Here is a 14555-nt window from a genome sequence, read left to right on the forward strand (position 1 = left end):
GTCTGTCATCTCAGAGCGGGACCTTTATGTTGCGATGGCGAAGTTACTGTGGGTGAACTTGAGACTGCTGACTGCAAGCTCGGAAAACCTTGGTTAGCTTATGAAAAGATCGTGTGCTGATAAAAGGTGAATCTTTCCGTTGAGACAACATTTCACCTTGAATTTGGCAGATTCAAAGCTCATTACACTTTCAGAAAGATGGCGGGGAAAACTTACTCTCTACCATCTTCTTGAAAATGTAACGAGATAGTGGTTAGTGTAATGAGTTAGACAGACATTACCTGTCTGCTCTGTTACAGCAGGCCCAGCACCATCGATGACAGCGTGATCCGTATGATCTGAGCGCCTGAGCGTCTTTGTAATATCAAAAAAGGATTACCTTATAAGTTTGACGTGTTTATATAAAAGGTCACCAAAGGGTCATTTTAAGATTGTATTTGATATTCCTGAATTTTAAAACTTGCTTTGATGACTGTTGCTTTGAGGAAAAACACAGAGGTGACAAATGCAATGTAAAAACGTACATGTTGAATGCTAATGCTATAATCGATGAATTATTGTGCCATGACAGTTGATTTGTCCACTTATGATAAAATAACATCATAATAAGGCAGTTTTTTGTCACTCATTTCTACTTGCAACAAAACTGAACCTGTAGTAGTCTGAAATAACCACAAATCACAGGCTGATATGAGAATTCAGCTAATTCTTCTGTTCAATATATGGTTTGATCCAGGAAAGATTGCAATAGTCATTCAAGGTTTCATGAGTTCTATCCATATCTATTTTCTGCTACTTATCTGGGTCTGACTCATGAAGGCAGCTGACAAGAATTCGTCACTTACCTTAGGGCTTAAATTAACTTAATCAGAAGTTAATAGTTTATTTCTTAGACAATGACTGACTCTAAAGTACGAAACCCTTTTGGACATCCTGCTTTGTAGTGTTTTACCAGACCTATACTGCAGTTGTCGTCAGCTATCTTTCTGTCTTCGGTTTTGTCTCTTCAACAAATAAAAAGGTAACTTGCTCAACTGGAATCAGATAATTGACTTGGCTACTGCAGGATATTACATTTCTTTTCCTTCAACAACAAAAGGAGGTTGACCTCCTCATTATCTGTCTAAAGATTTTTCTGGCTGTGACAAATCTGCCTGTCCTGTTTTAGAAGCTGATTGCGCTTTTTTTGTTTTTGTTTTTTTGTCGAATCTTTCCATATTGATTTCTTAAATGATGATTCTTTTGGAGATTGTGATTCACTTGACTGGATGGTGAGAAGTGTTTTTTTCTTTCTTTACCATGGAAATGTGATCATCAGTCCCTGCTGTCTTCTTTAGACTTCCTTAGAAAGTACCGAATGATTGACTTGGCCACTCCTATTATTTTGGAGCTCACGTACGGTCTGTTTCACTTGCATCGATACTGCTTCCATACGCAAATACCAAACCAGCTTAATTGTTGAAGAAATCGTTTAAAAAAATAAGACACTATAATAATCCAACTGTGGACAAATCAATTGTCTAAAAATTAGAGGGGACTATGTATAAACATGGTGGTAACGCTTTAACAGTTAAGGAGTTACAGACTGCTTCGAGCTGATATGAAAGCAACAGCATTTAACACCCAGTTGTTACAGCACAGTTATGCCGAGATTTTCCTCTGCATAACTCTGTAGTAACAACTTTGTTGCATACCTTCTGTTGTAGCCCATCTGCTTCCCACCTTGAAGCACATGGATTACATAAACAGAAGACTGGGTGCCACTGCTTTTAGCTAAGAACAGAAAACTGAGGGTACAGTTCACCCACAATCACCAGTAGTTGACAGTAGACGATTGGAAAAATCCAACTTTCAGATGGTAGGATCCAAATTAGGCACATAAACAACATGAAAGCATGGATCCATCCTGTCTCGTATCAATGGTTGAGGCTGGTGGTGGTAGTGTAATGGTGTGGGAGATATTTTCTTGGCCCACTTTGGGCCTCTTACGACTAACTGAGCATCATTTAAACAAACTTCACAGCTTGAATATTTGAGTTCAAATACCTGGGGTCAACCATTCAAAGAAACAAGAGAGGTAAAGAAGAGAATGCAGGTGGGATTGAATGGGTGGAGACGAGTCTCTGGGGTGACGAGTCTCCAACCTTCCTTTCATATCAAAAATCCTTGAAAGAGTAGTTGTCAAACAGCTAACAGATCATCTGCAGAGGAATGGCTTATCTGAAGAGTTTCAGTCAGGTTTCAGAGCTCATCACAGCACAGAAACAGCTTTAGTGAAGGTTACAAATGATCTTCTTATGGCCTCTGACAGTGGACTCATCTCTGTGCTTGTCCTGCTAGACCTTAGTGCTGCGTTTGATACTGTTGATCATAATATCCTATTAGAGCGATTAGAACATGCTGTAGGTATTACAGGTACTGTGCTGCAGTGGTTTGTATCATATCTATCTAATAGACTCCAATTTGTTCAAGTAAATGGAGAGTCCTCTTCACACACTAAGGTCAATTATGGTGTTCCACAGGGTTCAGTGCTAGGACCAATTCTATTTACATTATACATGCTTCCCTTAGGCAGCATCATTAGAAGACATAGCATAAATTTTCACTGCTATGCAGATGACACACAGCTCTATCTATCCATGAAGCCAGGTAACACACACCAATTAGTTAAACTGCAGGAATGTCTTAAAGACATAAAGACCTGGATGGCCGCTAAGTTTCTGCTTCTTAATTCAGATAAAACTGAGGTTATTGTACTCGGCCCTGAAAATCTTAGAAATATGGTATCTAAGCAGATTCTTACTCTGGATGGCATTACCTTGGCCTCCAGTAATGCTGCGAGGAACCTTGGAGTCATTTTTGACCAGGACATGTCCTTCAACGCACATATTAAACAACTATGTAAGACTGCTTTCTTCCATTTGCGCAACATCTCTAAAATTAGAAATATCCTGTCTCAGAGTGACGCTGAAAAACTAGTTCATGCATTCATTACTTCCAGGCTGGACTACTGTAATTCTTTATTATCAGGATGTCCTAAAAACTCACTGAAAAGCCTTCAGCTGATCCAAAATGCTGCAGCAAGAGTACTGACAGGGACTAGAAAGAGAGAGCATATTTCTCCTGTTTTGGCTTCCTTCATTGGCTTCCTGTTAAATCCAGAATTGAATTCAAAATCCTGCTCCTCACATACAAGGTCTTAAATAATCAGGCCCCATCTTATCTTAATGACCTTGTAGTACCATATCACCCTATTAGAGCACTTCGCTCTCGCTCTGCAGGCCTACTTGTTGTTCCTAGAGTATTTAAAAGTAGAATGGGAGGCAGAGCCTTCAGTTTTCAGGCCCCTCTTCTGTAGAACCAGCTTCCAGTTTGGATTCGGGAGACAGACACTATCTCTACTTTCAAGATTAGGCTTAAAACTTTCCTTTTTGCTAAAGCATATGGTTAGGGCTGGACCAGGTGACCCTGAATCCTCCCTTAGTTATGCTGCAATAGACGTAGGCTGCCGGGGATTCCCATGATGCATTGAGTTTTTCCTTTCCAGTCACCTTTCTCACTCACTATGTGCTAATAGACCTCTCTGCATCGAATCATATCTGTTATTAATCTCTGTCTCTCTTCCACAGCATATCTTTCATCCTGTTTTCCTTCTTTCACCCCACCCGGTCGCAGCAGATGGCCCCGCCCCTCCCTGAGCCTGGTTCTGCCGGAGGTTTCTTCCTGTTAAAAGGGAGTTTTTCCTTCCCACTGTCGCCAAAGTGCTTGCTCATAGGGGGTCATATGATTGTTGGGTTTTTCTCTGTATTTATTATTGTGCTATCTACTGTACAATATAAAGCGCCTTGAGGCGACTTTTGTTGTGATTTGGCGCCATATAAATAAAACTGAATTGAAATTGAATTGAATTGATTTGTCATATAGCGGACAGCAAGTATTAAAGGGAAGGTTTACAAGATGGTAGTGACACCTGCTATTATGTATGATCTGGAGACTGCTGCACAAACAAAAAGATGGAATTAGGAGCTGGAGGTTGCAGAGTAGAAGGTATTTAGATTTTCACTGGGAGTGATCACAATGGACAAGATTAGAAATGAGTACATCAGAGGGACAGCTCAGGTTGAGCAGACTGGAGACAAAAATAGAGATTTGAGACTGAGATGATTTGGGCATGTGCAAAGGATGGATAGTGGATATTCTTGACAAAGATTGTTGAATATGGCATTGCCAGGCAGGAGCAAAAAACCACTGAGATCCATGTATCCATGTATCTAGTGAAGGAGGACATGCAGAGGGTTGGTGTGACAGAAGAGGATGCTAAGGTTAGGATAAGATGGAGGCAGATAATCGACTGCGGCAACCTCTAAAGGGAGCAGCAGAAAGAAGAAGAAGCATACTTGAGCATTGTTACTGCTGCTGTATGACCACAGTGTACCCATCGCCTGAAAGCTGCGTCCAGCAGATAACTTGCCATGTCTCAAAGCTCAAATCGTCACAAACTGGTTTGTTAAACGTGACAATGAGTCCAGTGTACTCAAATGGCCTTAACGGGCAACAGATCTCAATCCAGTTGAGTACCTTTGGGATGTGATGGAACAGGAATTTCACACAATGCATGTCCAGTCATTAAATTTGCAACAGCTGAAGAATGCATTCAGGACCTTGCTGAATCTGCTGCACAAAGAATCACCCACTACTAGTGATGTGTACCTAATGAAGTGGCTAGTGAGCACATGACACCAGGTTCAATTCTAAGTTGATGTAATAATGTTGCGCACACCAACAAAATAGCATGACTTTAAGTGTCAAATAAAGTGAGAGCATTATGAAGCTACTTATTATGATTTTTTTTTAATATATCAAATCTTAGATATGCGGTTTCACTTCTTTTTTTCTTTCTTAACAGACACGATCACAGGAAACACAGCGTTCAGTAGTGCCTGCCCGGAATAATGCTGAGACAGTGAAGGAGGGTGTTGCTATGTGTGCGCTCTGCCAGTCAGCACTGGGTAACCAAACGTTCAAATTAAAAAGTAACAGAAAGCTAAATCAGTGCCGTCCCAGATTACAGCTTTTACCCACAGCGAGCAAATGCTTTAGGTAGATCCTAGCTTTTCAGCAAATATAAACACCACACTTGCGTTGCCCTTTTTTCACCAATTTTTTTATGCTGCCATATTTGGCTCACACTTTGTTTTTCTTTTCGCTGCCAGTATGACTAAGCTACGAATGACATGTAAGATGAGTGAAGAGCATTTACACGTAAACATGATTGCTTGATTGCTTTAGAATTGTGACTGACAGGAAAAAAACGCCTTAAAATCTGCAAATAACGTAAATGGCGTGCGTCACAGGAGTTTGCGTGGATTCGGTGATGGAAAAAAAAATGTCAGTTGCTGGTTTGCGGCATAGTCAGTTTTAGCAAAAAACAATCAGCTCATTGAGTTGAACACAGAAAGATAAGGAGCTCTAACGTTCGCTATGGGGCCTTTTGAATCCTGAATGCAATCTATCAAGTTTAAAGTCGTGCACCGAGTGATGATAACAATGTTTCCTGGCAGTTCTTCTGTTATTTGCAGACCTTTGACTTCTAAGCAGTTTACCCATTATATCTAGGGGCATCAAATATCTAAATATTTGATCAAATAACTGCAATTTCTGCAATATTTTCTGCGCTCATATGTTATCGTGGTTAACTTTATGACCAGCATCGCGCACCACATACTTCCTCTGAACAAATGCATGCCATATAATGAAGCAGAGGTTAAAAAATGGCTGGTAGAAAGGCCGTGTCATTTCACATATATTATGTAATAACACAAAAGACAAAGCATTGAAAGTAATGGAATAAAGATACAAATACAGATACAGATGGGAAGCCTGATATTGGAAGTTGTGTATCAAGGTTTAACATCCACATCCAAATATCCACTGCTGCTTTTGGAAAGCCTTCAGAAGTCATTGCTGGTGTTTCATCCTTCATAAGAAAACAATATCAAACTGAGTCTACAAAATGTATAAAATTATAAAACTTCACCTTCACTTCTGTGGCCATAATGCATCACATTTATTCAGCATTTATCACACAGCTGAGCAGCCACAACGCAATTATTTGTTCTCTTTAGCCCCACTATGTGTTTTGAACATCATCCAGCAGTAAAAGGAACTTATTTATCCCCAAAGGGTCTCTTATGGAGGGGAAATGTGCTATAAGACAGCTGACAGGAGGCCTCATGTCCTTTTCAAACTGAGGCGCATAAAGCTTTTATCAAGCCAGGCACTTTTAAAATACGTTCAGCATCAAAGGTCCCGTTATTTAACACTGTATTTCATTTTAACAATGCATTGTCTCTTTACCCCTTCTCCTTCAGCACTTTCAGTGTAATGGTCAAACCTCCAGCATCGCAGAGCTGAAACTCTTCCACCAGAGCTTCATCGTGTGGCTGCTGAGCAGCATCAGCACGCACACAGTCTCCTTCATGATCGTCCTTGTCCTCAATTTCCTCGAAGTCATCTGGATAGTCAACTTGTTCTGAAGTGTCAGGGATCTCTGGAAAAAAAAACAAGATTAAAAGGATGACACACGTTTGGTTTTAATAATGGCATTGTAAGTCGGTTTATTCTCAACAGACCTGATATAGGAGAGCTGTTAACATTTTTCACACATTGTTTTGATCACTAATAGTGGATTGTTTTGTTTTCACACATCACAGATCAACAGAAGGTCCCACTGGAAAAGCAGGTTTTCCCTCAGTTTATCAGTTGATCACTCTGTTCATCTATCCCTTTAGCAGAGGAATCAGCTATTTAACACATGTTGGTAAGTAGCTGAAAAAAGAACCCATTGTAGTGTTTTCATTTTCCCCCAAACTGTCTACATTATTTATCCATCCATATTTTTCTTATCCCAGCTGTCACAAGGACCTTTTTGGTGCGTGGCCACACTGCTAACCACTGTACCACCCCTTACATTATTAAGTTGGAACAGATAAGGGTAGATATGTTGCACTTTGATGCTGCTGCTGTAAAAGATCTGTAATACTAACTAAATAACTAAAAATAGAATTTCACATTTTTCTGGCCTTAAACAATAATCACTGCATTGTTTGGTAATTTCTGGGTTATTCCAACTTTACTAAGCTGCTGTCATGAAACTACACACTCACTAGTGATCCCTAAAGTGCCACCAGAAATTCTCAGATTTAAGAAGCTGAAACAGTTGAAGAAACTTCTACATAAATGTTACAAATGTGTTTTTACAGTGTTCAGACGATAACCATAGCCCCAGATAGTTCTTACATTAGGCTCATCAGTTCACTATAAGATCTAACAAAAAAAGTTTAGGATTCGATAGAAGTTACTCAATGAACAGTTAACAATATGTGACTGAAGTGATTCAACTTTAAGTCAAGGAATTTAACCACAATTTTACCATTTCCAAGGGCCCAAACTAACTTTGAATATAAGGATTACTTTTAATACAGCCAATGAGTACATGAAGTCCAGAACCTGTGAATATCATCATTGAGATGATGAGATGCTCTGCCAGGCCTGCTTTTTGTGGGTTTTTCTGCATTCAGCTTTGTCTTCATTAGCTGAAAAGCTGCTCTACTGAGTTGAAATCAGGTGACTGAACTCTTGGGTTGCTTTTGCACTTTGCTTTGGTTTGATTTGAACACCTCACAGTTCATCCCGCTACTTCCATTTGCAGTCACAGCATCAATAAACCCCTGAGACCTGTTTCCACCGGCGTCCACATGTGTCGATGCCATAATGCTGCCTTCGCCGTGCTTGACAGATGATGCGGTATGCTTTGGATCATGAGCTTTTTCTCTCCTTCTCCGTAATTGATCCACAGATTCCTTTTACAGAATTGTGCAGACTCGTTTAGATGGTTTTTTTGACAAATCTAATCTGGCCTTCCTGTCCTTGAGTGTAACCAGAGGTTTTCAGCTTGTTTTACACTCGCAGTGTTTCCAACCATGAAGCCATCATTTTGGCAGTGATACACCTGCCTTCTCAAGAGTATTCTTAACTTCATTAAATGTTGTGAAGTTGTCAGGAGATTTATTCTAAAACACTTCTTCAGTTGAGAATCAGAGAGGAGAAACACAGTTTTACTTGTATACAAGGGCAGCACAGAGCACCCACAGTGAGAGTGATGGCTCTGTGACACGCGCTCTGAAACTGCCCTGGCCTTTATTTATACATCAGTGGGTGTTTGTTCCTTACATTGGAATGTGGATGTTTAGGTGAGTGTGTGTGTGTGTGTGTGTGTGTGTGTGTGTATGTGTGTGTGTGTGGGGTCAAAGCATGACCCCATAAATGACTTCCCTAAACCTGCTGGCCTGGAAGTCCAGCAGTTCATCTAAACAAAATGCACTTAGCCTAAAACAGGCATAGATACGTTTATCCTATCATAAAACAATAAAAAAAGGTACGACCTCTCCCATTCTCCCAGAGTGTGGGTGTGAAAACCAGAACACCCTGGAAATGCACACAAAGCCTACTAAAGATCACACATCCTATCACTACACAATCGATTATACACCTCTAAGCATATATGGAAACTTATATCATTAAAAGCTTATACTGACTACTAAGTACAATTTCCCATTGACAGAAGTAGTTTTTCTCAACCTCAAAAAGACCTGTGTGATCATCCACTTTAGTTTTCTTTGTGGTCTCTCAGGCTTTTTCTGATGCTGAGCTGGCCAGTACATTCATTCTTGTTAGGACAGTACTACATAACTGATCTGGCAATTCCCAAATTTTTGTTCATAGACATATTTTCATAGACCCCCTCAGGCCTATTTTAGAATGCCTTAAGGATATCAGAGCATGGCTGGCTCTGAATTTTTTAAACTTCAATGAAAAGAAGACTGAAGTCATTATATTTGGGCCGAATGGACCTGGTGTCCCTCCATCTGACTTGGGTCCTCTTACATCGTGTGTCAAATCAATTGTCACCAACCTCGGAGTAAAATTTGACACAGCTCTTAAAATGGACAAACAAGTAAATACAGTGGTGAGAAAAAGCTTTTTTCAGTTGAGGCAGCTCTCTAAAGTAAAACCTTTTATTTCTTTTTGTGACTTGGAGAGAGTTCTGCACGCATTTGTGACTACTCGACTTGATTATTGTAATGGACTTTATATTGGTATTGATCAGGCCTCACTATCACGCTTGCAGATGGTCCAGAATGCTGCTGTGCGCCTGTTGACAGGGACACGTAAACGTGAGCACATTACCCATGTTCTTGCCTCCTTACACTGGTTGCCTGTCCATTTTAGAATTCATTTTAAAATTTTACTGCTTGCTTTTAAAGTCTTAAATGGCCTGGCTCCTTCTTACCTGTCAGACCTTCTACACCGATACACTCCACAAAGGTCTCTCAGATCATCTGACCAGTCACTCCTTGCTGTCCCCATGTCGAGACTGAAACACCGAGGGGACTGAGCTTTCGCTGTTGTGGCCCCCAAACTTTGGAACAAACTGCCCCTCCATATTAGGTCAGCCCCAACACTTGAAAGGTTTAAATCATTTTTAAAAACACATTTTTTTTCAAAGGCTTTTTAGGAGTATTATCAGAGTCAGTTTGTAGTCAGTTTTTAGTCAGCTGTTGGTCATTCTTAATCTTTTTACTTTCTTAATCTTATTTATTGTATATCTTATTGTTTATTTTACTCATGTTTTGGAAAGCACTTTGGTCAACTTTGTTGTTTTTAAAAGTGCTATATAAATAAAGTTGGATTGGATTGGATTGGATATTTTGTTTTGTTTTTTAAAAAAACCTAATGACAGCTTATGAATCTTTTACGTGATTGATTTGTCATAGAATAACACAAAGGTGCCTCACTGGGCTATTAAAGTACTCATCTGTGAATTTTCCAGTTACTTTCAAGCATCTGAAAATGGAAGAGTTTATAAAAATGTTTCTAATTCCTAAAGAGTTAATGTTTTTTGTTAAACTCTGATTTAAACCTAAAATTGGCCCGTCGGTCACATCATGATTGCTGGATATAAAATCCACTGTGGTGTTTCAATGTTGTTGTTTTTTTAAATGTCATATGCTCAATGTCTGAATACTTATGGACATTGGAGGGATGCATTACCAATGGACTCAGCAGAATTGCTCCTCATTGCCAACCCAGACTGTTTACTTTGTCCCTCCAGAGAAGACAAGCTTCCATCATCATCAAAATCCTCAGGATAGTGGCATTGGTTCTGTTCATCTTCCTCCTCTACATCGGCAGAGGAGAAACTGACCTCCATACTTTGTTCTTTCTCTTCCCAAGAGTAGGACTGACTGGCGAAACAGGGTTGAAGTGTTGTGTTGATGTCTTCTTTTTGAACTTCCAAATTAATGTGAGCCACAGGCGTGCAGCAGTCTGTCTCTGTGTCTTTGATAGATTGCAGGTGATCTCGCACATAGGCACTGCTAAGTATACAAGCAGCACTGGGCCTGTTGTCCGGATTGAGGTTGAGCATGCTCTGGATTAATGAGGAAATACTATCTGAGAACAAGTCAGGCACCGGGTGGTACTCTCCTTTGGTGATCTTATTGAACAGACTCAGGAGATTTGTGGCTGCAAAAGCAGGCCTGAGAGCACAGAGCTCATACAGGAGACAACCAAGAGCCCAGATGTCGGACTTGCAGCTGTACGGGATGTCCTGGCAAAGCTCGGGACTTAGGTAGCTGGGTGTCCCAACACATGTGGAAGCCATATCGGCTGTGTTAGTCATTATTCTGGATATGCCAAAATCCCCTAACTTTACCACACCTTGCTTTGTCAGCAGCACATTAGAGGGTTTGATGTCCCTGTGAAGTATTTTAGCTGTGTGTATGTAATTTACAGCCATAGCGACCTGGACAAACCAGCCCATCACATTGTGCTCTGTGAAGAACTCCCCTGGTTTCCTCTCCTTTACTCTGTCATCCAAAGTCCCTCCATCGCAGTAGCTCATCACAATGTAAACGAACCCATCGTCGGAGTTCACAAAGGCCTCGCTGCATTTCACAATGTGAGGATGCTCCAGCCTTTTGATAATTTCTGCTTCCTGGAGAATGGCCCTCTGCGTTTTTGCCCTCTTCGTGGTCTCCGCCTTTATCCTCTTCACCGCGTACAGGCACTTCCGCTCCACGTGTCTCATGAGAAACACGTCTGCCGCTCCTCCGCTGCCCAACCGCAAGACCATCTCGTACTTTTCCATATTTGTGTCATAGAAACAAAAAACAGAGGCGAACACCCAGACTGCAGCCCGCTCGTCACGAGCCGTTTGTGTTCACTGCCGTTTCCATAGTGACCCATGACGCTGTGAGAATGGGTATGGGGGTGGGTCAGCGGCGTGTGAGAGTTACACATGCGAGTCCAAACATTAGTGTGGTTTCTAAATGGACACACTAATGTATGTACACTGTTTTCTTTATTTAGCGCCTATTTCATTACCTCTGCCCTACACAAACTTTTTTAAAAACCCTTTTAATTTTAAAACTATTTTAAACTGTGGTTCGAGAATATGAATTTATTGTCGAAAATCAAAATATTAAAGCTCGCTAGCTATGCATGCGTGAGCCTTTATGTTGGCAGCAAAGGAGATAACACTGAGTGCCGTCACATAAGAAAAGGAAGAAACATCTCATTAGCGTGTACAGGTATGAATCGCGTTTGTGGTTCTGTACAGTAGATGGCGGTATATTGTATCAATTATCTTTGATCTACCAACGAGTGGCGAAAGAAGAAGAAGCGTTTGGGCTCTCTGCGCAGGTTTATGCGCATGCTAATCACAACATAGCAGGGGTTTCATCTATGACTGTTATTTCTTATTGATTATTGTTGAGTTATAGTTGCACGTTAGCCTAAAATGCCACCAAAGGGAAAAGGGGGAAAGGGTGGTAAAGGTCAGTGTCCTATAACTTACTAATTGAATTTGTATTCTATAATTAAAGTCAGCTAATAACTTTCCCATGTGATCCCAGAAGCGCCTTTATCACAACGGTTACTACTACAGTGCAGTTTTAATGGGTTTAACGGGTGCTGTGGTGTGTTCATCTCCTATCTTGTCACTATGTAGGAGCTGCTTCAGGGAGTGCAGACACCGACAAGAAAGAAAAAGGCCCAAAGGGAGGGACCGCTGTCAAGGTAACGTTACATTGAAGGCAAAGCTAAACTGCAACAATGACAGATTTCATTCCCTTACCAACAAAATGTGACTTTGGGGGAGTTGAAAGGAGAGCACAGATGAACGAGTCCATGTCGCGTGCAGTGTCATGCATCCCGTACGATGCTATTTTAATAATAGAATAATCCAAACCTTTCTGCTTTAACAGAAATGTCTGAACAATTGTTGCCTTTTCTTGTCTTTTTAATAATTATCCTTTGCACAGTATATCATTCCCAACTTATTTAGGTACAATCAGAGAGACTGTTGTTAAACGTTTTTGTTTAAAAAAGGTTTTCTGTTAAAAAATATTCTGTGAAAAAGCACTTCATAAACTTAACTAAACATCAAAATTTAGTACCAATAGATAATATCAAAAGATTCAGAGAATGCGGAGAAATCTCTGTGCACAAGGGCCGCGATCTTTGAGCCCTCAGGGGGCATAACGTTAAAAAAAGGCATGATTCTGTCATGAAAATGACTGAATGGTCTCAGGAACTCTACCAGAAATCACTGGCTCTGTCATGCAAAGAAGAAGTCATGTGAACATGATCCAGAAACCCCCTCGCTCATTTAAAATGGACCAAGGGAAAGTGGAAAACTGTTCTGGGTTCAGGCGATGAATATTTTTTTTTTATTTTTGGAAAACATGGATGCTGAACTAAAGACAAAGAGCGACCATCCAGCTTGTTATATCATCACTCGTCTCTAACGCTAATTTCTCTGATGGTTTGGGGGTACAACAGTGCACTCCTTGGGAGCTCGCACATCTGGAAAGGCACCATCAATGCTGAAAGATATATACAGGTTTTTAGACCAAAGTGTGCTTCCATCTAGACAATGTGTTTTCGAGGGAAAGGCTTGCAAGAGAATGCTAAACTGCATACTACCGCAAACTGCAAAACATTTAACACATCGTGAAATGAAAAACAAAAAAGCCTCAGGGCTATCGAGCAGCTAGAATCCTATATCAGACAAGAGTGGGACAAGTCCAGCAGAATCATCTGTTTTTGTTTTTTTTTCTGCAGGTCCGGCATATCCTGTGTGAAAAACATGGAAAATGCATGGAAGCAATGGAGAAACTGAAGGCTGGAGTTCGTTTCAGTGAAGTAGCTACACAGTACAGTGAAGACAAAGCCAGACAAGGAGTAAGTGCTTGCACTCGTAATCAGACGTGCGGTGTTAGTTTCCCTTTATTGACAGTCTCAGTGTGTTTATAATGCTTAACTGAAATCATCCTAGTCAGAAGTAACGTAACCATGGAAAATTTGTAATATGATTCCTTAGTTATCATATTACACAGTACGTGGCCTAAATGAGGTCATTGTTGAGAGTTTTTCTTGGCTCTGGCAGAAATCTATCCATTTTAGTCCTTTCTCTTAACCATTTGGTAATTGACATTGGGATTATATTAGAGCAAACAAAATCCAAACTAATAGAAATGTTTACAGATTGCTTTATTACACTGCTGTTTATCTTTCTGTGTGTCAGAAAGTCCCGTGAGGGGAAACCTGACTGTTTCATAGGATGTGTAATGTTTAGCATCACAGATAATGAGTTTCAATGGCTGACTATCCCACCACAACATCTACACCGATGTATTTTGAGCTGCTGGGAAACTCCAGTCCAGATTAGGCTATTACTCAGGTCACCACAGAAATATGTGAAGAGTTGCTGCAAACAAGCATTTGCTTCACACCCCCTTTTAAAAATTTTTTTTATTTTTGTTTGTCAAAATATCAGTTTGCCTCTTCAGTACAGCATCAGCATGGTCTTTATTTACACATTTCCCCAGGTGCATATCATGTGATCTCTTCATGACTTTGATGTTTGTGACAGGGTGATCTGGGGTGGATGACGCGAGGATCGATGGTCGGACCTTTCCAGGATGCGGCATTCGCCCTCCCTGTCAGCTCCATGGATAAACCAGTCTACACAGACCCTCCTGTCAAGACAAAATTTGGGTACCACATCATTATGGTAGAGGGGAAAAAGTAACTCGGGCCAGTTCAACACTTGAAATCAAGACATGTAAATTCCCCAGTGTGCTATATTGTTAAACTTCTGATGATTTTCTTATATTTTTCAAAACACATGAGAATAAAAAAGGCATTGATGTAGAATTCTGTCAGATTTGTCTGTGATAAATGTGCTTGCCATACTGAAAATTTAACTTGAGGGAGAAGATATGCATTTATGTAATAAAGAAGTTTACTGGTATGACTGAGAGGGTATAACAAAGACTGCTAGAAGTTAGACTCATTATTGAAAAAGATCTAATGCCTTATTATCTTTTAGAAATGGGGATTTTTTTCTTTAAAGTGATGTCTTTTAATTCTTCGCTTCCATAAATAAAATTACCATAGTAAAAAAGGAAATTCTTCAGTGGGTGTGA

The 14555-nt window shown here is 40.3% G+C and overlaps 2 protein-coding genes across 3 annotated transcripts; one reads left to right on the forward strand and one right to left on the reverse strand.

Moving 5' to 3' along the window:
• Positions 1–5142: 5142 nt before the first annotated feature.
• nek12 (NIMA-related kinase 12) lies at positions 5143–11621 on the reverse strand. 2 transcript variants are annotated; one of them, XM_039616353.1, is made up of 3 exons: positions 10114–11621; positions 6395–6550; positions 5143–5977 (listed from the first exon to the last, which is right to left on the reverse strand). In XM_039616353.1, exons 1-3 carry the CDS (start codon positions 11210–11212, stop codon positions 5973–5975), a joined length of 1260 nt encoding a protein of 419 aa, XP_039472287.1. In that variant the 5' UTR covers positions 11213–11621; the 3' UTR covers positions 5143–5972. The 2 variants fall into 2 exon arrangements, with proteins under 2 accessions (XP_039472287.1, XP_031601186.2); XM_031745326.2 differs by having other exon boundaries at positions 6358–6550.
• Positions 11622–11733: 112 nt separating this feature from the next.
• pin4 (protein (peptidylprolyl cis/trans isomerase) NIMA-interacting, 4 (parvulin)) lies at positions 11734–14538 on the forward strand. Its single transcript, XM_031745210.2, has 4 exons — positions 11734–11900; positions 12074–12141; positions 13189–13308; positions 14000–14538. The coding sequence occupies exons 1-4, from the start codon at positions 11864–11866 to the stop codon at positions 14156–14158; spliced, it is 384 nt and encodes a 127-aa protein (XP_031601070.1). The 5' UTR covers positions 11734–11863; the 3' UTR covers positions 14159–14538.
• Positions 14539–14555: the final 17 nt, after the last annotated feature.

The sequence above is a fragment of the Oreochromis aureus genome, linkage group 2 (genome assembly GCF_013358895.1).
Source record: "Oreochromis aureus strain Israel breed Guangdong linkage group 2, ZZ_aureus, whole genome shotgun sequence".
NCBI lineage: Eukaryota > Metazoa > Chordata > Actinopteri > Cichliformes > Cichlidae > Oreochromis > Oreochromis aureus.